Below are 24,153 nucleotides of genomic sequence, written 5' to 3'. Positions count from 1 at the left end.
GGAGGATGAAGAGACAGGTTTTAGAGCTAACTTGTATGAGAAAAAGTGGGAATTTGGACATTTTAGAGCAATGAATTAGTCCTTCAGACAACATGCTGCTCATTTGCTTCAAATATTGTGACTCTACAAAACCACTTCCAGAACAGGCAGAAATTATATTTTTTTTGTTACCCACCCTGTTCTCTGCCTCAGTAGGGCAGATAGTTGGGCAGTGGTTACAATCCACTGCATTTAATACTTGTCTGACCCAGACTAGTTAATTGTTTGGTTTGGGGCTCCATGTATGAGACAACGTTGCTAAACTATTAAAAGATAAGTCCCAAGAGGGAAGTGGTTAAATGATAAGATTATTAAGTTGGTAGAGGGAGGTTGCTGGTGATTTAAATAAAATAATGACTTTCAGATCTTTGAAGTGTACATGACTTACTAAATTACATGACTGATACCAGGCCAAGAAACTTTTCTCTGGATTTGAAACCAAAAGTATTTAAAATAGTCATGTCATCATATCCCTAAAATAAAAAAAAAAAAGATCATTATCATTTATTAGTAATATGTTGATGCTGTAGTAAAATGAGTGTGCAAATAGAACAACATGTAGTATCAGGAATGGGAGCACAAATAAGCCTAGAAGCACAGACACAATTTCATTTTTAGTTCTTGAAGTATTTCCAAGTTGAATATTTCCAAGTTTAGATGTCAGGAGAGAGAGAGAGAGGGAAAAAAAAAAAGGTCCCCTGAGGCCACATGCAGAGGAAGGGCTGTAGACACAGACTGACTAACATTCTGTTTCCTGCTTTTTATTTGACTTTATTTTCTGAGAGAGAGAAAAAAAAAAAAAAAAAAGATATGAGAACTGCTGATGTGCAGGCCAGCCTAGGGCCACCATACCTTGGTTTTGAAATGATGCTGTAGTTGGTTTTTTGTGATTATGTGTGCTGCTGTACAAAGCAAAAACAAACAAACAAACAAAAAACAAAACAAACAAAAAAAAAACACAAAAAACAATGACAACAACAACAACAAAAACAGAACTTAGAGGTGGGCTTCCCAAATCCTACAGCCACAAGTTCCATCTCTGCCAGTTAAAGTACTGTTCCCTGAAAGTCAGATACAAGCAACTGATTGACATTTATTGAGACTCCTCTAGTGCCAAGGTGCTTTTTCATAAGGTCCAGTTGGGTGAGAGAGAGAGATTGGGATAAGGGATAAAACCAGAACTTGGGGACCCAACAGGGGTTAGTGGAGATCACATGCTCACTCTCAGGACCTGATCTGAATATTTTCATAGACCTTCTGAGTACGTCCCTTTATAGAAAATAGGAGAATTTTCTTCTCATATACTTCCCATTTTTGTCAGTTCAAATTTTTTCATGTGTCCTAATAACCGTATATTTCATTTTCAACCCATCCGCATTCCTTGCTCCTCCCCATTCGGTCGGGGGAGAACTCATAAATGTCATTGGTTACAAATCCACTCTCCACACTTGCCAGAGTCACAAACTCGCTTTCTGAAGGGTTCACAGCCATGTTGTCATAGTCACAAGACAAGTTGTCGGGAGTGGCTTCTCCTGAACACACCCGGAATGAAATGTTCTTCAGGTCTGGCCGGGGCTCAGCTAAATCCGCTTCACTTTGTTTTCTTATGATGTTGTAAACCTCTAGGTCTGGGCTCTGCTCTTGGTGAGGAGAGGGCCAGATGGTATGTTGCCCCTTTGTGCTAGGGTCCACTTGCTCCCGTGTCCTAGGAGGAAGAGAAACAGGGCTGAGTATTTGAGTCCAGGCAATTGAGACTTTCCCCTGAGAACATTCCTGAGCTTCCTCTGGAAGTAGGAGGAAGTATACCCTGGCAGTCCCTCAAATGGTGCTTCTCACTTACCAAACCTAAAGGCCAAGGCTTTGGGGAGGGAGGAGGACAAACAAAGAAAGTTAAGTTCAAAGCATTATGTATATGCCATCCACTGAGGCCAAAGTAACACAGGTTACTATCCTGGGCACCTGGAGTCCTGGGAGGGTTCAGGGACAGAATTGGATGGGCAAAAGACGTCACATTTTTAAAAACTCATCTGTAAGTGAAACTCAGCATGTCCTTCCATTATGAATATAGTTAATAAACCAAAGTAGAATTAATAATATTTTTGACTTGATTAACAACAGGAAGCATAATTATTTTCACATCACATCACAGTTATTGTAGTTGCTTCATCTCAACTTCAAAATAAGTATACCTATCACTACATAAAGAGTCATTAATAAAGAAACACATGTAATGCTATATCACACATTCATTTTTGGAAATGTTTTGCTAAACTATATAAAAGTCTAGTTGCTTCCTTTGCAACCCAATGTAAATTCTATGCATTTAAAAATACTGTTCTGGGAAAAGGACCACAGACTTCACCAGATTGCTACAGGGGTCTGTGGCACAAAGAAAAGTTAAGAACTCTTGGGGAGATAGACTCCAGCTTGAGTTACTATTCCCAAATCCTGGCGAAGTGCTAAATAGATAAAGAAGGGAAATGAAGAATCAACCACAGAGTGAGTTTTTGAAAATTTGTAATTTTTGAACTGAATTCTATTTTTAGATTCAGAGGAAATTAATAAAAATGATCATAATAATGAATGTTATTTTTGAGTATTTATTAGATGCCCACTGTGCATGTATTCAATGCTTTGATGCTTTTAATAATCCCTCAAGGAAGTTATTAAATGAAATAAATGTTCTACATTGGAATCTTACTAATTAGTTTTAGACTGGTCATCAAAGAGAGCCAAAACTTAAATGGAACCTTTTTCTGTTGTAAAATGGGAATACTAATCTTCTATGAATACCATGATCCTGGGGAATGAAAAGGTAACAGAACAGTTCTGTGTGCCTAAAAAATGGGGACTCCTGATCCTGCCTGTAAACTGAGATTGTCTATACGTCTAGTGTTTTGTAGCAGTCTACTCCTGTGTATTCAATTTTTTAAAAGTCAGTTAAAAAGAATTTGGCTCTTTCATTCTGAATGAAGTGGCTGGGTTTCAGATGCTTATCAGAATGCTTTGGAACAGTCATTCTTCACATGACCCACCAGTCACTCCTTACTCAATACACATTTTTAGAAGGAGGACCTACATTCATGAGAGCACTTTTGCTGGGTAATACGTGGATACACAGGAAATGAATAACAGTTTCACTTTTCAAATTGTTTAAAGTCTTCCACACCCCCCAAAATAAAGCATGTAATATCACTCTCTTAATCTCTGAATGCTCTGAGTCTGCCTGAGAATTTATTCTCCAATCTATAGTAGCCATTCTCTTGGGGCTTCTGTGACTTTTAATGAAGTAAACAGGCAATATCCAAATATCCAGGAAGGCAGAGGACATAAAGATTTACACAAAGGTTTTACTTGCCTCCTTCTGCAGATCCAAACCCAACATACAACTGCTGTGATCACAAGGAGGAGCAGAACGGGGATGCTGGGGATTAGGATGTAGGCAAGATTCAAAGAAGCTTCTGAAAAGAAAAACAGCACACTATCAGCATTAGTGATTTTTTTTTTTTTCGTGTGTGTGCTTCAAACCAGCTTCAAAAAGCAAAATCAAATACAGAGTATTCCAAGAGCACATTCCTAGGAGAGAGATGCGGAGTTACCCAGATAACAAAGCATGTTTTAGTTTCATTGAATATTTTCTACCTGTCCTTTTACCCTAAGTAATAATAGTGAAAATAATTTTAATTTTTTGAGTCTTGCAAATACCAAAAGGGTACTTTTGATAATTTAAATAAATTATTTTTTGGAGAAAAGATATTCTTTCTTCCCTTGTCCTTCTTCATAGCAAAGCAGGGAATGTTGGTGCAGTATTCATGCCTTTGCCTCTGAGAACAGCTGTGGTAGTTCCCAGAGTAGGGGTAGGGAAGAGGAAGTGAAAAAGAATCAAGGGAGAAGTCCCAGGGTCATTATTGGGAAAGAGAAGGACACAGAGCACACGAATTAGACTGTAAAACCTTCCCAACATTTCTGACTATGACCAACTTGCTTCATTTGGGTTCATGAGCAGTGACTGTGAAATTCTATTAGAGGTCTGCTTTTCTGAACCTTTTACTCTTTTAAGACTTAGACTCAGCAATCAGGTTTTGGGAGGAAGCAAGAATTTTAGACTAACTCTTTTCCTGTTCCCACTAATCTAAGATTCCCAGCCATCCTACGGCTATTGCTCCACGCCCGCCCCCCTCCCCAACCTCGAGGCTGCAAACCTGACAATCATCAAAAAACAAAACCAAAAACACTCCAAAAATCCACTTTAAATACCCTATAGTAACAAAAAGCAATAAAAATGCCACACACCTTCGCATAGCACTTTATTTTTTTTCCTAAGCTTTTTATTTCATACATTACATTTGTTGTATAATAAAGAATTTGACTGGTCTTTGTCTCTGGATCCTGGGAGGGAGGGTCTAAATCCTTGAATTTCCCAAGTAATAGGACTGACTTTGTTATTCATGAGCATCTCAGGTGGTACTAGAGTACTAGAGTTTATCGTAAGGACCTGTCTAGGCAGGGGTGGGCTTGTGTCTCTAGGGGCTGGCCACACAAGAAAACTGGACAAGTGATTGTTGGGTGGGGGCTCTGAGCCTCCTGGCATCAGCTTGCCCTCCTTTGGAGACTGAGTTGCACCACATGACCAGTGATAAGATCTACCCCACCTAAGTAATTAAGGAAACCCCTGTAAAACCTCTGGACACCAAAGATCAGCAGAGCTCCCTGTATCCATCAGTATGCCAGGAGGAGGACAATACATTCTGATTCCACTGTGAGAGAACATGGAAGGGCCCAATTAGAATCCCCTGAGACTTAACCCCATGTTCTCTTCTTTTGGCTGTTCTTGACTTGTATCCTATGTAATAAAATGCCTAAGTATAGGGTTTCCTGAGTTCTGTAAATGAATTATTGAACCTGAGAGGGGGTCATGGGCTCCCCTGGATTTGTAGCCATTTGGTCAGAAGCGATGTGACCTGAGGACCCCTAAACTTGTGGGTAATGTTTGAAGTCAGGGCAGTTGTGGACTGTGCCTTTAAGCTGTGGGGTCGTGCTAACAACTCTGGTGGTTAGTGTCAGAACTGATTGTAGAACTGCAACATTCTATTTCATTTTATGGACACAGTAATGTTCCCAGGTAGCTAAGAAATTTTATTATTACTTCTATTATACAAATAATTAAATTGAAGCACAGAGAAATTAAGTGCTTATTTTTAAAGTTGCCCAGTAATGAAAACCCAGACTTCCTTCTTGAAACTCGAGGTGAGAGTGAGGTCAAAAGTCCATTAGCACTCCAATTTATCACTCCATTTTCTTTTACCTTTTATGATCTTTTAAAATGTTTTTGTGCATTTCCTCTATTTCACAGATGGATATTAATCAACCTATTAATTAGGTCTTTCCTCTCTTCTTTCTCTACATCCATTCTTTCAGTCCCCACCCTATCCCACTTCTATGCCGAGACCAATGCACTTTTTTGTCTTCCGGCAGGTCTTTTACCTCCTGTCTAGTCTGATCTCTTCAATTGTCTTAGGATAGCTCTATTTGCATATTTCACTGATGAAATCTAGCATTAAATACAGTTTTTGCAAAGTCACAATAACTATTTCCATTTTTAAGGGGTGGTGGGAATGAACAAAATAGGGAACATAACCATGGTAAAGTGATCAAGAGAGTTTCATTATCTATTTTCCCCAAGTGAGCTCTGTATATACCTTTACTTTCTTTAAATGTTTCTTTGGCATCTTCTTTCTGTGTTTCTTCTGGAAGTATGGTTGTTGCTGGCTGTGTTCCCTCACCTGGAGAGAGACACATGGACTTGAGAACTTGGAAAAAGGAACTTTAATCCAGATATTCTCTGAGGTCCTACCATGTTCAAAGTGGGATGCTAAAAAGCAGTAGCAATTTGGCTATTGACATTTATAAACATAGAAATGTAAAGGTATGAATTTTACTGCCTTTAGGTGAGGGTCAGGCAGCAAACAACTGACAGGCAACTGGCATTGAGTCACATGAAGAAGTGCCCAGGGGAAGGGTCAGTGACTCTCTGCTAGGACCATTCAGTCTCGTTTCTTTCTTGTTTCATTAAATTAAATGATTCCCTTCATATTGTCAATAATAATAGTGGTAATCCAAACTGAATTCGCTACCGCTGTTCTTCAGTTTTGAAAAAGACAATACCAAAGAGTGAGAATAATGAACTAATTGTTGTGGCTGGATGTGGTGTATTCAAATTGTCTGTGTTAACACCAGTCATCTTCTGTTGAATAATCTGATCTAAAGGACTGATGATTAGAGGGGCTGAGTTAACCCAAATCTCAAATGACAGCCTTACCTCCAGGTCTTGTGGAAGGGGCTGTTGGTTTCTCTGCAGAAACAAAAATGAAAATGATAACAAAAATTTCCTGCCATCTGAATAAAATCAGCTAGAGTATGGCAATCATTTCCAATAAGCTTTGCTGTTATCAGATTATTTACAGTTATCAGTAAATAATCTGGGTTCATTAAGTTAAAAGAATTCCTTCTGCATAAAGACTAACCTTCTCCCAGCTTTACTTAGGTGTTTTTTTTTTACCTTAAAAAACTATTCAAAAACTTTTAAATATGAGAATTTCCAAAGATACACAAAAGTAGAAAGTCTGTATCGTGAACCCCTCGGTGCTGTCACAAAGCTCCTATTTCTATCAATGCATAGTTCATCTGTTTTCAACAGAAAGTCCTACTTCCCCATTTATACTCCTGAACTATTTTAAAGCAATCCAAGATATTTTAGCAATTAATATTGGGCGTGTTTCAGAGAGCAACAAACACGGATCTCCAAGCAGAAGTGGTCAAGGGACTGGCTGGCCCCAAAGCAGAAACTGGTAACTGACCCTGAATTATTTTAAATAGTTCCAAGAGCTTCAGGAAAGTGAAGTTGCACAGTCAACCTGTGTGAAATGTTTTGGCTTTTGACTGAGCTGTTGTATTGACAGTGAGTCACTTAGGTTATTCAGATGCTTTGGAGTTGATAGGGGCAGAGTTCTTGGGGGCAAAACTTTAGAATTCATAGTCCTAGGCCCAGGTGGCAAGCTTATTCTGAAGTTTCATTGAAAGGATAGACGTTTTTAACTATCTTCCTATAAAGTGTGTGTATGTGTGTAGAGGTGATGCAAATCTATTTTCAAACTCATTTATATTGTGCCTACAATATGATAGAAACTATTCTGAATGTTTTATAAGAACAAGCTCAATCTCAATAATGGCCTGATGAGGGAATCAGGTTTTTGATTTTGTGCATGAGGAAACCAAGAGTCAGGGAGATCAAGTAACTTGCCCAAATTTCATAACCAATAAGTAGCTGAATTGAAATTTTAACCAAATAAATTCAAATTCAAAGAGTAAGGAGACATAACTGTGCCAGGTAGCACAGATCAACAGCAAATGAGAAATAATCTTGGCCTTCTAAGAAGCTTATATTCTACAAGATGACCGTACAATATGGACATGTAGGAGAATATGAATTCATATTAATTTCATGATATTACATTGAAATACATAGTATATACAGTGGCATTTAATGATCTATTCATATTGTCCCTCCATAATTCAATCTACTGTGCAAAGTTGCAGTAAACATGGCACCTCAATGCCATGCATCTGCCATACATCTGAGGGGTGCATCTGCCATACCTTGAATGATTCTTCTCTAGTTTTCCCTGAATATCCCTGTGCCTTTACCATATTCCAGGAGTAATCAAGTGTTCAGATCTGGCTAGCATGCCACATGACCATGTTCTCAAACCTAGTTTGAGAGATGATTATCAACCTAGTCTCTTGATACTGTGGTGTGATAGGACAGAATGTCATCCTTTGGGAACCACAGAAGTGATCTCCTCCTTCATCAGTTGGCTAGACAAGGGTATTTCTAGACTTCCTGTAACCATGTAGTGAAAGGGACAAACCTGGAAACAGGCAGTGAAAGTACTGTGTGTGAGGTGCTCTGGTCCTTACAGGAGAATCACCCAACCTTGAGGGGTCCTGGAAAACTTTTCCATAGAAATTATTTTGAAATAATTTCAAATTTATGAAAACTTTTAAGAATAGTACAAGGAATTCTCATATATCCTTCACCTTATTATGTTACCATATTTCATTTGCTTAATTATTATCTGTACCAATCCTCCACCTATTTCTATATCCTTATGTCTATATATACTTATATATATTTACATTTATTACACACACACACACACACACATATATATACATATAGAACTTTTTTCCAGAAAGAAAGTTTCAGACATCATGTCCCTTTACTCTTAACAACTTCAATTTATGTTTAAAAGGGAGAGATGCATTGATAAAAACCAAGAAATCAACATTGATATAATACTATTATCTAATTTAAAGATCATATGCACATTCTGCCAATTGTCCTAATAATGTCATTTATAGAAAATAGTCATCATCACCGTCGCCATCATTATCATCATCATCATCCAATTCAGGATCACGTGTTTTACTTAGTTGTTATGACTTGTGATACTTAGTTGTTTAACCTGAACATAAAGGGTGAGAACGAGTTGAAAGGGAGAGGGAAAAGGTGTTCTACATACAGGAAATGACAGTTAAGCACTCTTGGGGAACTACACTAGCAGAAAGGCATTAGGATAAGATGGGGAGAGGTGTCAGAATGGTGAGAACTGAGGCTGATTCTGTCAACCTTTTTTCAGCATGCTGAGTAGTATGAACTTATTCTGAGGATGGGAAGCCATATAAAGGCAATGTGTTAGTTCTCCATGTGCTCACCTTCCACTACTGGATCCATTCTGATCCAGGCTGATCTCTATCGATTGTTTCAGGGGAACTCCTTTGGTATCTGATTGGACTTAGCCAATGGGAGGTAAAGGCAGGCGATCAGAAGTAGGAGAGAAAGGTCATGGTATTTATTCTTCATGCCCCCTTCCACATCAGCATGATTTGACAGTAACTGCATTTTGTGTCTACCATTTCTGTTGCGTGGCCTCTCTTTTTATGACCCCAAGATTTTTCTGGATTCCATTAAAATGATTCTCTCCCTTTGCCCTTTTAGGCCTAGAGATAGTAAGAGTTTCTCATTGTAGTTAGCCCCTGGATACTTTACCATCTCCTGCTCTTTGCCTACATCTCTGCAAATACCCTTTTTACTGTACTGTATTAAATTCTTTGGGAGTGCCATATTTTTCTGGACAGAACTCAGTCTAACTAAAGCAATAACAAAAGTAAAGATGAATATGATTTATTTTTAGAATGGGACCAAGCTCAAAAATAAAAGGATATTAAAGCAAATTTCAAAATCTCATATTTCAAAAAATGTTAAAAAAGTATGAATGTTTAAGCCATGGAGTTAATATAATAGTATACTTAATAAAAGTAATGGAAAACCAGTTTGTAGCAAGTGTTTTCCTTTCACTGCTCTTTGAAGGCGACCTACTAATTCAGTCTAGTTCTTTAAAACCTCCTAGCCTGAGAAAATTCAGTATGGTGGGGAGGATCAGGTCACGGAGGAAAGAATTTATCTAAGGAGATGAAGAAAAATCTTTTAGCAGCAAAATTTGCCCTCAGAGCATAGTCTGATTTAAATTATTTTAAATGGCAGGATTTTTAGTCCCAAACTAGATAGAACTAACAAGTCACTCTCCTTCTGTCAGGAAAGAATGCAGAACTGGGACCAAGCAGTAGCCTTCAGGGAGGTGAGGAAACTTCAGGGATAGGTCAAGAATCAGTTCAAGTTTAGATCTATGTCAGTTATAATAAAGGAGTCTGGAAAACCTCAGCAGAGTGAGACTGGATTTATAGCCAATTCTTAAAGAAAGATCTAGAAGCAAACGCAAGTTGAGTTTGTAAGACATATACATAAGGGGTAGCCTAGGGAATTTAAATTTAATCATCAAAGTGCCTGCTATTTCTGCCTAGTGCCAGTGAAATTGGTGTATTTTATCATCTGCTCCTCTGGTGATTAGTGTGTTTCTTTAAATTCTGAGAAAATAATCTCACATAGCTGTTGGAAGACTTGTAGGAGCAATGGTCAACTTATTCCAAGCTGCTACAGCTGACTGTTACATGTAGAATGAGTAAGAATTTGTGTTTGTCCAGAGAGAGGACTTTTTCTTTCTGAATGTTCTCATAAATCTTTCTTTATCACACATGAGATGTATTTTTTCTTTTTTGCATCCATTCTCTTAGCATCTGATAACCTTTCCTTTCCTAGAATTATTACTCAGTGAGAAAGTGAAAAAGTGTCATTACATATCTCTTTACAAGAATTCCTGAAGTTTAACATTGCTGGCATTTGTGACAAGCTTTCTTAGTGACTACATAACAAATTCTTGGTACAAGCAGCTGCTTATGAAATAAGAGAGGAGATTGAGAATTCAGCTACATAACTTGGGAGAGAATTCATTACCTTCAGAATATTTGCAAATGAAGTTGTTCTTCATGTTGCATCGGTCATCATTCCACTGGAACTTGTAGGGGCCCCCAATGCCGGCGGGGGCTGAAGGCTGATGATACATGACCACGCAGACTTCACTACCGCAGGAAGGCTCATCCACATACCAGTTTCTGTAGGAAAGGGATCAAGAATGGAGGCAAGTGGAGAAACACACCCCAGACTTCCCAGCCTTTGTTTTCCCATCAGGTTCCACTGAGACACTAACATGATACTCTGCTTCAAAACACAATACAGAGAGAGGGAGGAACTGAAGCACTGCCAATAAACAGAACCACATACTTTCTAACATGGACATCACAGTCAATCATCTGACACTTGCCACAACCTCTCTGCATGGAGGAATATATTTCTGTATTATGTCTGCAAAGGACTTATGAGAAAAGGCAGCTAGCAGGGCTTCTTCTTTCTTGCTTGCTCTTGGCTAATTGTGTTTTGTTTCCCTTTTTTTAGAGATCATATGCATTGAGAAGAGGCATGACGTTTCTCACCCAGAACTTGCTCTATTTCCGTCTTTCATGCTTTTCATTAGCCACCACTGCATGACCTTCCAAAATATAGAGGCTGTTAAATAAGGTAAGGGGTAGAGAAAAGGGCAGGAGGATCACTTGGTCTTTTTCACTTTTTATGTCATTTCCACTGGATCAGACTGATATGCTTTTCAGCCTCCACTACCAGATGTTTTCACTTTGTCTCCCTAGTCTCTTGAAGGGGTGCATTAGCAGCTATCTGTTAGAACCTGGAATTAAATGGTGCTGCCACCAGTTGCATATGTGGGTGCTAGGTTAAAGCCTTGATCCCATAGAAAGTCTACATCTGCAAGCACCAACCTCAGGAATTGACTCAGGGCTGGGCTTTGTAGTCTGCCTGATCACCCACCTGAGCTGCTTCCCTCCAGGGCTAGGATCTTGCCCTGATGCACAGACTGCCAGGCACTGCTGCACTGCCTAGCTCTTATCAGAGCCCCTCCTTAGCAAAGAGACAGCTAAGAGGCAGGCATGCCACAGTATAGTTCTGCTTCAGTCCTATGTTGCAATCTGCCAGAAGGAAGGTCCTTCGCTCTACTCACTGGGTTGAATTTCCTGAACAATATATGAGCTTGCAGTAAACACTCCTTAGACATTATGCTGGACACCTGTCAGGAGCTGGGCTTTGTACCTCATTAGTTACCTCCACCCCCTTTTCCAAACCCCTTGATGCTCTCTATTGGCTTTATGACTTTATATAATTTCATCTCAGGGAGATATGGAACATGATGCCTGACATGTAATTTTTGAATTTGAGTCAGTTTTCAGACTCATAACTAACTGATAGAGGGAAAGGCCAGATTCCCAGGAAGAAGGATTCTGCAATACCATGGCAGGCACCTGTGTAATTTCCCCTGTTCTTCCCACAAAGGGACCTCCCGCCATTTATTTAAGTAACCATACACTGGTAGGGGGTATATTCAAATATTACAAGGACTATTTGACACAGGATGTAAGTTGACACTGATATTTAGACTTGAAGTACTATTACCCATTTAGTGTGGAAACATATTGGGGCCAGGTATTAAATAGAGATCCGCTCACAGAAGGACCCAGTCAGTAGTCATGTCCCTGTCCCAGCATATGTGAATTGAATAGACATATTTGGTAGTTGGTGGAATTCCATATTGGTTCCTTAGGCTATCAGAGTGAAGCAGATCAAGTAGAAGCCTCTGAAACTACACTCCTTCCCACCCCTACCACGTTAGTAAAGCAACAATAATATCTCATCCAGGGGAATGCAGACAATGGTGCCCGCCTTAAAGACTTAGAGAATGCAGTGTGGTGTTCCCCATCATATCCCTATTTAATTTACTAGTCTGACTTATGGAAAAACCAAGCAGATCTTAAAGGATGATTATGGTTTGGATATGAGATGTCACCCGAAAAACTCAAAAAGCTCATGTGCCAGTGTAGGAATGTTCAGAAGTGAAATGATTAGATTTTGAGAGCTGTTACCTAATCAGTGGATTAATGCATCCGATGGATTAATCATTTGAATCAGTTATTGGGTGGCAACTGTAGGCAGGTGGGGTGTGGCTGCAGGAAGTAGGTCACTGGGGCATGCACTTCGGGATTATATTTTGTCCCTGGTTTCCATCATGCTCTCTCTTCTTTCTGGCTGCCATGAGCTGAGCAGCTTTCTTCTACCATGCCCTTCCGCCATGATGTTCTGCCTCACACTGGGCCCAGAACAATGGAGTCAGCTGACCACAGATGGAGATCTCTAAAACTGTAAGCCAAAATAAACTTTTCCTCCTCTAAGTTGTTCTTGTCAGTGTTTTGGTCATAGCAATGAGAAGCTGACTAACAGTGATAGCACAAACTCAATCAAGGTGAAGCCCTGATTTTAGTTGCTGTGCCATATGTGGCATTTCTGCTACAGCAGGTTGATATGCCATCCAGTACTTAATAAGCAGAGCTGGTGAACACATTCTTTACCATGTGGATCAGAAAGAATCTGGAATGGTTTGCGCTTATTGGGAACGGGCAACAGTATGCCTTCATGATATTGCCTTAAGGCTGTATTTATTTTTCCTACCCTGTGTTATAATATGCTGTGAAGAGGCCTGGACTTCCTAGAAATTTTATAGAAAATCACACTGGTTCAATGTATTGCTGACATCATGCCAATTGGACCAGATGAGCAAGAAGTAGTTACTACCCTGGAGGTCTTAGTACGACTCATGTTCTTCAGAGGATTGGAGATAAATTCTGTGAATATTCAGGGACCTGCCACTTCATTAAAATGTGTGACTAGTGATCTAGACAATGCCAGAGCATCCCTTTCAAATTAAAGAGCAAACTATTACACTGTGCAATACTTTTAGGAAGTAAACTTTTATACTTAGCAGGCATCTTTGGGTTCCAGAGGTAGCATATTTCACACCTAGGCATACTTCTTTGGCTCAAATAACAGCTGAAATGAGTGGAATCTAGAGCAGAAAGTGACTCTGAAGCAGGTCTAGGCTGTGTTCAACTAGACTTGCCACTTGAGTCATGTGATTCAGGAGACCCTATTGTCAGAGGTGTCAGTGGTGGGAAACATATTGCCATATAGGATTCAAGACTACCCCAATGAGAGAATCACAGTGCAGATTCCTATGGTTTTGGAGCAGAGTCATATCACCTGTAGCTGAGAACTAGTCTTCTTTTGAAAAGCAACAGCTACTTTTTTACTAAGCAAGGACACCAACCAAGAGACCACGCAGCCCAACCTGCCCATTATGAACTAGCTCCTGTTAGACACACCTTATCACAAGTCAGGTAGGCTAGAATCAATCCATTATAAGGTGGAAAAGGTATATCTAGGACCAGAGGGCACTGTATGAACAGGTAGAACAGACTACCACGATATCTACCACTGTTCCAAAGCCTCTGCCTCAGCTCACGCTTATGGTTCATGAGATGTTCCTTATGACTAGCTGATACAAACAGCCTGAGCTTGGTTCATGAATAGGTCAGTTAAATATGAGTGAACAAGCCAAAATGGACAGCAGCTGAACTGTAGTTCCACTTCGAGATGGCCTTGAAAGACAATGTGCTAGGAAGACACTCACTGGACATAGCTTTAGTTGATGCCCCTAGTTAACCACTTTGTATGAAAATAGAAGTTATGGAAGATTAGACTATATCAAGACTCAGGGGAAAGGCAAACAGTAGGACCAGCGGATAAGAATCTAAAGGGAAAAGGACTGGAAGACTGGGGACAAGGACTTCTTGGATAGAGTGATGTGAACAGACATACATGTGACTGGGCGTAAAATATAATTTTTCTGTCACATGTTACAGCCTAACAGGGAGCATCTATCATGGAAGAGCCACTAAACAGCCAAGGAGACAAAATGACTCATTCAGGTAATGCCAGCCAGCTGGTTATCAGTCACCCTAGTACTAGCACATTAGATATGCAAATATAGTAAGAATGGAGGCAGAATAGAGGCTATGCCTGGGCTCTGCAGATTGCATCCCACTGACCAAGACTGATCTGGCTACTACTACTGCCAAATGTAGCAGCCACAGAAGTCAATGCTGTGTCTTTGACACTGCACCAATACTTGAGATCAACATATCACTTGGTGGCAAATTTACTCCATTGGATCCCTGAAAGGGACAGTGATTCATTTTGGTAGGAACAGACACACAATCTAGGCATGGGTTTGCCTTTCCTGCCTATGAACTTTAGTCAGCACCACTGTTCAAAGGTGTGCATAATATTTAATCTACCAAAACAGGATCCCAAATAACATCTCATCAGACAAAGTCACCTACCCTATAGCAAAGAAGGTGTGGGAGTAGGTACCTGGCCACAGGATTCACTTGTCATATCACATATTGCATAATCTTGAAGGTATTAGCTTGATAGAGTGATGGAATAGCTTGTTGAAAACACAGCTGAAGCATCAGCTTAGAGGCAATGTTTTTGGCAGGGCACCATCTCCAAAAAGAAGTACACTTTTAAATTGATGATTTGTATAGTCCTGGAATACATGGGTCTGGGAGCTAAGGGATGAAACAGGAGTCCCATCATTGATAATGGCCCACTCAGGGAATTTGTATTTCTTGTCTCTGCAATGCTGGGCTTTGGGAGTTTAGAGGTCCTTAGTTTCCAGAGGGGAATAGTTTGGCTAGAAGATACAGAAAGTGTCATTGAGCCATTGGCTACCACTTGGACATTTGGGGTCCTTGTGTCCAGGGGACAAGCAGACAAGAAGAGATGTCATTATCCTGGTAGAAGGTAGTTGACTGTAATCATCAGGAGGAGGTAGGTTTGCTGTTATATATCATAGACAAGGAGAAGACTCTTAGGTTATCTAGTTAGGTATCTTTTTGTACTCACTTGCCCAATTTTGAGGTAAATAGGGCCTAAGACTATTCAGATATGAGGATCTGGGTCATGCCACAAGGTCAGTCATTGACAGCAACAGAGGGTGGGAGAATCTGGACTGGATAGTAGAGGAGGGAGATTGATGTCAGTCACGGCCCTGGGGCCAGCTGCAGTGATGGGGAGAGTATTAACCTTCTACTCCTCCTTCTAACCATCATCTTTTAAGTGCCTTTTCTTTCAGGAAGAGAAGCCCATGAGACTACTGGAGGAGCTACTCTTCAGAACTTATATGAGTTCAGTATCTGATCTGCATAAAGAGTTGACAGTGATGGATGCTATCTACATACTGTTTTAAATGTAACAGGTAATAAAAATTTTTTATCTTTACTCTTCAATTAATAATGACTTTAAACTTTTTTTCTATATGATTGTATGCCAATTAGATTTTCTATTTTGTGAATTATTTGCTCAGGTCTTTTGCTTCTTTATCCTTTGGGGCCTTAGTGTTTATTACTTATATAAACTATCATACAACTATGATCTAGCTCTGTTAGATGTTTTACAGTCCTATGTCTGTCTCTTTTTTTAAAAAGTATTTTTAAATGTTGATAGATCTTTATTTTTTTCATTTATTTATATGTGGTGCTGAGAATCAAACCCAGTGCATCACACATGCTAGGCAAGCACTTTACCACTGAGCCACAACCCAAGTCCCCTATGTCTGTCTTGTAATTTTGATATTTTAAAAATGTTTTCCATGTCACTGCATTTATAGGGAGGGATGATGGCAATGTCACTGTGTCATGATGGGGTGTGTGTGAGCATCAGTGTCTCCATGCTGTGGGTTTAGGAGGGTCCTTCAAACTGCAGGCTTCCCAAAGTCCCCACTCTTGGCTAATCTGTAGAGTTAGGTCTTGGTACTGATTTCCTGCCCATTATCACAGTTCTCTGTGGTCTGCAGTCCTATCCTGATTCCACCTATATGGACTGACTGTCAGTCTCTTAATGAGGACTCTAACTATAGCCAGATAGCTAGCCAAAAGGACAGACAGCCAGAGCTACTGACTTCAAGAGGTAGTTGACTGTAATCATCAGAAGGAGGTAGGTTTGCTGTTATATATTATGGACAAGGCAAAGACTTCAAGAATCATGTGTCATTGACACAATGCTGCTGGACCTTGCCCACCTGAACTTTTTGGACATCCTTGGGGCCAAGTCAAGGCTAAGTTCACCACCTTTACCACACTGTTCTGGTCAGTGGCTCTTCAGGTGTTACTACCTTTAGGGTTCTGCCTTGCTGGGTCTCCTCTTGTTCCCCATGGATCTGGCATTGTGGATCCAGCCTGTCTCTTTTCTGAGTTATGTCAAAGGAGTCAGCTCCACATACGTACCTAAATTTTGACACGCTGCTGTCAGTCCAAGCATAAAGGTCTTGGCAGGCTGTGCTATTGCTTCGCTTCTCTTCATACCTTCTGAGTCCAATCCAGAAATCACCGTCAGATGCCAAGAGATTTTCGATGAACTTTTCTATCAATCTCTGCTCATCTTCAGATTCGATGCTAACTAGGTGGCCCCCATCCCTCCTACAGGCTTCTTTGGCTTCCTCAAAGTTCAGTCTTCGAGAAGCATCATGGAAATAAATGACTTTATAACAAGGCCTCTGTGTCCCTTCCCGGCAAACCAGCTGCCCTAGAGAAAAAAGGCAACCCATTTCAGTGTACCAGAAATGTATCCCAGAGCAAGGAGGCTCAGAGACTCAGAAGGGAGCTACTTCTTGGCAGGAATCAGGATTACTTATCAGCAGACTGTTACCTCAGAGTTCTCAGAGAAAATTAATACTCCTTCGAACATGGAGTTGTGGTGATTTAAACTCTGATGCTCAGATTGTGTAGGGACACATGTTTTGTTTGTTCAATTACAGATTCTTGAAAGGCAGACATTTTTATCTTTCAAGAGAGGTTGATGAAGATTTATGGCTTTGCTTAAGGAACATAAATAACAATTTTATGCTCTTAGGAAATCTCAGGGGAGAGTGTGGCTTAAAGTGAGTATCTCTGTTGAGTGTTTCCTTCAGGTAAGAGAGGTGTTCTGAAGTCGTACATGAACTCCTCTACCCTGAAACCTTCTGCCTACGACAGCAGAACTAATTTGCTCAGCCTCTGGTGTGGGCAGAAGCTAAGTGCATGATATCTGTGGGGTTTTCTAATACTGATAGTCCCCCGATCTAAAGACAATAGCTAAGTTTTACTGAACTTTTCTTGTGTGCTATCAGCTGTGGTAAGGGTTTTACATTTACAAACAGACTTTATCTCATTTAACCCTTATAACAGTCCCTTGATGTAGATATTGTTTATGTCCCATTTTACAAATGAGAAAATCAAGGCTCAGAGAAATTGAGTAACTGGCTAAGGTCACATAGCTATCATCAACATTATTCAAGTCAGAATTCAGATCTGATTCCAAAGTCAGGCCAATACGTCTCAACTAGCCTGCTCACTCCCCACGCCAGGCGTGGGTTTGCTTTAGGAGTCTATGCAGTGTGTCTCATATGACTGATTCCTAAAGGGCTAAAGACTGTTTTGGGCAGATGGATGGGATTCTACTGAGAAGTAACAAATTGTTCCTCAGCACACATTGTCCCACCTTGTGTCTGAGTGATTGAAGCCTTGCAGCAACCAAGCCTCAGCCTCATTACTCTTTTGTTCTTTTTAAAAAGTTTTGTCTTTTTTTTTTTTTTTAATTCATCACTCCTTTGTTCAATCAACATTTATTAAGTGTACCTTTTTGCCTGGCACTGTGCTAGGTGCTGGGAATACAGAAACAGATGCCAGTTCCTAGTCCAGGGGAGAACATAGCATGAGTCTCTGGATCTAAATTATGCAAAATGAAAACCACATTTCAACAAGGAGAGTAGTCCCTGCAATGACAGAGCCAAATTGTGGGTTGTGGGTATGAATTGCTACCACAGAGTAAGGGTAAAGGATTTGGGTTTGGGGACCTCGTCCCAGACCTTCTGGAATGTTCTCATTTCTCCAACTTGTTTTGCAGTGGTGCAGGGAGTCAGATAGCTTTCATTATTCCTAATATCGTCCAGAATACAGACCAAAGGTTGCAGACAGTTAACTACATTATTAGTGCTAAATGGAAAAGAACACATAAAGGTGATTGAAAATCTCCAGTGAATTTTTTATTTTCTATTTATCCTCTCACTGCTTTTATAAAGAAATTTTCAATAAGCAACAAGTTAGAAGAGAGAAGAGCCTTGTACTTTCTCCCTTTTCCTCCTTCCTTCCTTTCTTTCTTCTTCTTCTTCTTTTTTTTTTTTTTTTTTTTTTTTGCTATTCCTGCTAAATAGAGAAGCTCTCACTGGATGGGTCCACCAGCAAATTAAGAGGTCTCTTTTGAGATCCATATTTTCACCAGGAAGGTGTTCCAGAGAGGCTGTGACAGAACCAGACTGCCTGGGGAGGAGGCTGGGCCAGCCAAGCCTCTATATGATTCCTTAAAGGTGGCTCCAAATCAGGCAGTGAATAGGAACACCCCCAACCTTGCCACCAGCATAACTGGAAGCTGGAGTTGAGTTTACTGGCAGTCCTCAATTTTCCATGCTGGATTGTCAAGAGAAAATGTAACACCTCAATCGAATTTCCTGTATGGTCCAGCCTGGCCGCACATCCCAACTCTGCAGTGAGTGCCAGAGAGGGTCAAAGCTGGAAAGAGGCCCGAGGGCCCATCTGGTTCCCCTGCCTTCAGGAAGTGTCTTTCTTTTCTCATTTGCAGGAAAGGGAAGAGCAGGCGGGCCTTCTACCCGCCACTATCAACTACTAAGCTCCTGCAGCCCTAACCTAAGCAACTCAATTCAGTTACTCTCCACACACCACACTCCATCTGAAACCAACTCTAGATGGGTTAAATCAGCTCCACAAGCCGGGATACCCCGGAGGAGAAGGTCGACATTCCTCTAACTCCCTCCTTCTGGTCAAGCTGTCGACGCCAAACGCAGAAGAAAAAGGGCATCGATATTCGCCCTCCCCTCTCCCTGGACCAGCAGAACAACTGGAAGAGGCAAAAAGCAGAGCACAGTACCTCCTCTGGGGTCCGAATCCGAGGCTGCAGTGACACGACACAAGGAAGGAAGCAGAGAGAGTTATTCCCCAGAGTCAGGCGGGGCAGGTCCCGCGCTAACTAAGCTGCTTTCCAGATTTCTAAGCGTTCTCATTCCAGGCGCTGGAGCCAGCCATCCTCCCCACAGAGGAGACCAAGAGTAACAAGCAAGGTTCCTACAACACCGCGGATCCAGGCTGCCCACTCCGCCGTCTGCTTGGCGGCCTTCGGGAGTGGGAGGTAGATGGGGTTGGTGAGCCTGCTCCGCGTGGGATTCTCAGGCACTACATTGCCGCACTCTACGGAGCTGCCAAAGGGGCACCCGAACCCGCAGGTTCGCCCACTGCCCCACCCAACCTTGTTCTCCGACCCATTAGGATAACCCTTAACGGGGAGCGGACTTCCAGGATTCCAGGACACCCAGGGTAATGGACAGCCCCAGGAACCGGCGCTGATCCCAGTTCCAGTCCCTGAAAGCAGGGGGCTCCGAAGGCTGGGTCCGGGAGAGGAGCGGGGAGCGCCTCCCTCCCCACCCGGTGCATTAGCTCCGAAGGTTGTCAGCAGCTGCTGGGGTGGAGACTGTCCCGGCACCAGCTCTTGCCCCGGCGCACTCACTCACCGCTCAGCAGGCGACATTTCGTGCCCCGTGGCCCCGCCAGCAGCACTGCCAGCAGCACAGCTTGCAGACCCGCTCCTGGCTGCATGGCACCACTCTGGCTGAAGCCCCTTCGGACCCTCGGGCGCTACAGTGGTGGAGCAGGCTGACCGGAGGCGGCGTGCGTGACAATAGCAGTCGTGGTAGCGGCATCCCCGAGGACCGACCGACCCGGCTCTGGGAGAGGCGAGGAGGGCTGAGAGTCAGTTGATCACCCCTCCGCCCCCCTGGGACGTCACTGCGAGAGGGCAGCCCCGCCGGTTGTCCCGCCCCAGACCTCTTCTTCCAGCGCGATAGGCGCCAGACATACTGCCCGCCAGAGGGGAGCTAGCAGCTGAGAGGGCCAGTTCACCGCCTCTCCGAGCTTCCCAGGGAGATCCTGGGTTTTCTAGGGCGCAGCGTGCAGGAATGACTTTTCTGAAATAGAATGAAGAGTGCAGTGTGGCTAAAAACAATACCATATATAGCCCCTACTCCCCAGGGCCATAGCCAAGTTCACTCAGCTCTGTGGGGTGGGCCACAAGCAGAGGCAAGGCTCCATATACCTGGGGCTAAGTAGGCCAGTCCCAGCCCTCAGGGTTACCCGCTGGAAAGGTAGGGTGGATTTGACAAATGAATGCTGAAGCAGGCAGTGTGTTCCCTGTTCGGAAAAGTAGGGGATCTACCATGAATAACCTCCATGGAAGGTGGCCGAGTTGTTCTGGTTGAGAGGAGAGTGGTTTCCATCGGAAGCTAAAGAGTGTTGCAGATCTCAGCAAGAGAATGATTCTGCTTCAAGTTGGGAGGTGGGGATGGTGTTTATGGAGTTGGATTGGTGGCAGAGGAAGTTTCCCTGTTCTAGAAAAGAAGATCCTACTCCCTGTGGAAGAGCTTTCTTAACCAGTTTTGTCTTCCATGTGTACTTGATCTTCTAAAATCCCACAAAAGTTACGTTTTACATTCACTTCTTATTGTAAACAAAATGTTTAACAATATCAAAGTGAGCCTCCTGCCCAAACCTAAGGCACTAAATAGCAGACAGTGGGTCTGGGTTCCTTTCAGTTTCCCACAATATGCTGTTGTGAAGCACAGAAGTAATCTCTTCTGGGCTGTGAACTTCTGGATTTTGGTCCCACTTTGCTTCTGCTTACCTACTCATCCTGATTTTCAGAACAACAGCCAAAAAACAGTGATACTTCTAAGACTTTGAGCCACTACAATTCTAAAAAGTTCAGCATCAGTAGAGAATATGGGAAAGTTGTACAACTGTGGAAAACAGCATCATCAGCAGGATGAACGCTGACCTTTATGGCAAGCTCATCCATAACCCTTCTCTGTGTCCTGATTAGAACATCTCAGTCCAACACACATTCTTCCTAGAAACTCTTGGTTATTAAAGCAATCAAAGAAGGAACTGTTTGGTGGAAAGAAGCACTAGAAGTGGCATCTCATATTCTGTTTTGAATCTTGCTTTTCTTTAATATCTGTGTGACCGCTGGTAAGTTCTTTTGCCTAAGTTTCATTTAACTCTTGGTAATGTTAGTTACATTAAGAGTTTTGGGAAGATTTGGCAAGGCAAATATGCATGTAAATGTGCAGATAGATGGACACTTAATGTCACTTGGAAGGATTTATTTCCAACACTACAACATTTATTACAACTTAAAGAAACTATCACTTTGCTCCAAATAATTGTGTCCTGAGTTTTGCCTTTAATACCCTGACTGTTTTAGTCAGTTTTTCCACTCTTGTATCTAAAAGACCTGACAAGAACAATTTTAGAGGAGGAAAGTTTATTTGGTGACTCACAGTTTCAGAGGTTTCAGTCCATAGACCACTGGCTCTATTCTTCAGGGCTGGAGGTGAGGCAGAACATCAGGGTGGAAGAGTGTGGCAGAGGGAAGCAGCTCACATTATGATCAGGAAGGAGAGTGGAGGGGGGGGGGCGGGGAGGAAGGGAGAGAGAGGAGAGGCACACTCCACTCACCAGATACAAAATATATACCCCAAAAGCACACCCCCAGTGTCTACCCTACCTGTTTTCAGTTACCACTCAATTAATCCCTTATTAGGGGATTAACTCACTGATTGAGGTAAGGCTCTCATAACTTCTAAACCTTCTTGCATTGTCTCACACAGAAGCTTTTGGAGGACACCTCACATCCAAATCATAACGTTGACCTTGGTCTAAATTGACTTTGTTAGGGTTTATGGTCAACCAAGTGTGGTACATTACAATAATGACTCAATTCTTCACATCTCCCACTACACATACCCTTTACCCTGACATTACAGTTTCCCTTACTAAAGAAGCAGAGTATATTTCCCTTGACTTTGTCTGTGACCATGTGATTGACTTTTTTGACCAACAGAATGAGCCAGAACTTTCTAAGTGTAGACCAGTAAAAGCTTCACATTTTTATTTGTTCTCTTTCTTCTCTACACTGTGTTGGAGGAACAGAGTTCAGATTTCCTACTGGTTCACATATATCCCCAAGAGGATGATACATGGAGCAAAGCTGCCTCAGTCAGTTGATAGACTGGTAGTGTGACAAAACTGACCTAGGTTCTGTAGCCTGAAGTAGGGCTGTCTGGCTAAGCCAGGATCAGCCAAATCCCAGCTGACCTGCAAGTACACAATTGTTTTAGACTTGTTATGTAGTATTGTTGCAGCAATAGTTAACCATCACACCTGACCACATAGGAATGCTCATAAAGTAGAATTTTCCTTGATAAAGTTATCTTGGCCCAGAGATCAATCCTTACTTCAACCAGCTCAAACATAATTGAAGAGACTATAGGTTGAGTATCCCTTATCCAAAAATGCTTGAGACCAGAAGTGTTTTGAATTTCAGATTTTTTTCAGACTTTGGAGTCTTTGCATATACATAATGAGATATGTTGGGGACAGGACCCTAGCCTAAGCACAAAATTTATTTATGTTTCATATATACCTTAAACACATGGTCTGAGTATAGTTTTACACAATATTTCTAGTACACCTCCATTTTGGCAGCAATCCCACATGAGGTCAAGTGTAGAATTTTCCACTTGTGGCATAATGTCAATACTCAAAAATATGTGGATTTCAGAGGATTCCTATTTCCAGATTTTTGGATTAGGGATGCTGAACTTGTACTATAATCACACACTGAGAAATGGAACTGTCAGGTAAACTGATGTTTATGTTAGCCTGTTGAGCACATATTCTTCCTCTGGATGGGAAAAGATTTCTTAGTGAACATGGAATCAGAATAAAGGGAATTATGATAGAAAGTTTAGGCTTTAATAGTTTGCTCTGTCCATCTTCACAATAGAGAGCTGACAAATAAATTAATCTGACATAGTACCTTTTATTCTTGATGGTGCTAGGGTGGGATTGTCAATTTATAATTTTTAAAATTTCTCCTAAGCCCTATTATCTTTATTTTTGTTCCATGTATTTTTTCTCTGGTATAGTTTAAATTTGGAATGTCCCCCAAAGTCTCATAGGCTTGGTTCCCAATGCAGCAGTGTTCAGAGGTGGCACTTTTGGGAAGCTACTGTATCATGAGGGCTCTGACTTCATCAGTGGATTAATCTACTGATAACTGAATGTACTACTAGGAGGAGTACTTTCCAGTGGGGAAGTAGGTCACTGGAAAGTTATTTCTGGTGTCCAGCCTCCCCCAGCCCCTGTGCTTTTTGTCTGTCATGAGCTGAGTAGCTACTTTCTTCTGCTGCAACCTTCTGACATGATGTTCTGCCTCACTTCAAACCCAAGGCAATGGAACCAATTGACCATGGACTGAAACCTCCGAAACCATAAGCCAAAATAAATTATTCCTTCTTTAAGTTGTTTATGTGAGGTATTTTAGTCATAGCAATAAAAAGGTGACTAATTCATTCTCTAAATATTGTTGTGCCAGAAACTTGCAGTTACCCTCCTCTACTTTTTTTTTTTTTTTTTTTAGCCATAGAGTCCTTGAATTTTAAGGAGGCAGATACCTCCTCCTCCATCTAAAAGATTTATTTCCAGCCTCCGTTGCAGCTTGGTGTGTTGTGGATGATGGCTGCATCTCAGGGA

General features: G+C 41.5%; 1 protein-coding gene and 1 long non-coding RNA gene across 6 annotated transcripts in view; one reads left to right on the top strand and one right to left on the bottom strand.

Annotated features, from left to right (window-relative positions):
- Positions 1–15,369, top strand: part of LOC306638370 — a 48,628-nt gene extending 33,259 nt beyond the window's left edge. Inside the window, exons 3-4 of one of the 2 annotated variants that reach the window (XR_013757485.1) lie at positions 10,949–11,071; positions 14,314–15,369. This is a non-coding gene — a long non-coding RNA (uncharacterized lncRNA). Of the gene's footprint in view, positions 1–10,948 lie in introns of both variants that reach the window. The other variant, XR_013757486.1, reaches the window with a different exon arrangement.
- LAYN (layilin) lies at positions 977–21,555 on the bottom strand. 4 transcript variants are annotated; one of them, XM_079101626.1, is made up of 8 exons: positions 20,073–21,547; positions 19,436–19,459; positions 16,741–17,038; positions 10,451–10,608; positions 6,359–6,391; positions 5,739–5,822; positions 3,398–3,500; positions 978–1,744 (listed from the first exon to the last, which is right to left on the bottom strand). In XM_079101626.1, exons 1-8 carry the CDS (start codon positions 20,155–20,157, stop codon positions 1,381–1,383), a joined length of 1,149 nt encoding a protein of 382 aa, XP_078957752.1. In that variant the 5' UTR covers positions 20,158–21,547; the 3' UTR covers positions 978–1,380. The 4 variants fall into 4 exon arrangements, with proteins under 4 accessions (XP_078957754.1, XP_078957752.1, XP_078957755.1 ...); XM_079101628.1 differs by lacking the exon at positions 6,359–6,391 and having other exon boundaries at positions 977–1,744; positions 20,073–21,555; XM_079101627.1 differs by lacking the exon at positions 19,436–19,459 and having other exon boundaries at positions 979–1,744; positions 20,073–20,982.
- Positions 21,556–24,153: the final 2,598 nt, after the last annotated feature.

This window comes from Sciurus vulgaris (genome assembly GCF_902686455.1).
Source record: "Sciurus vulgaris genome assembly, chromosome: 11".
In the NCBI taxonomy this organism is placed as follows: domain Eukaryota; kingdom Metazoa; phylum Chordata; class Mammalia; order Rodentia; family Sciuridae; genus Sciurus; species Sciurus vulgaris.
Note: the sequence above shows the minus strand (reverse complement) of the source record. Positions and strands in the feature narration are given on the sequence as shown.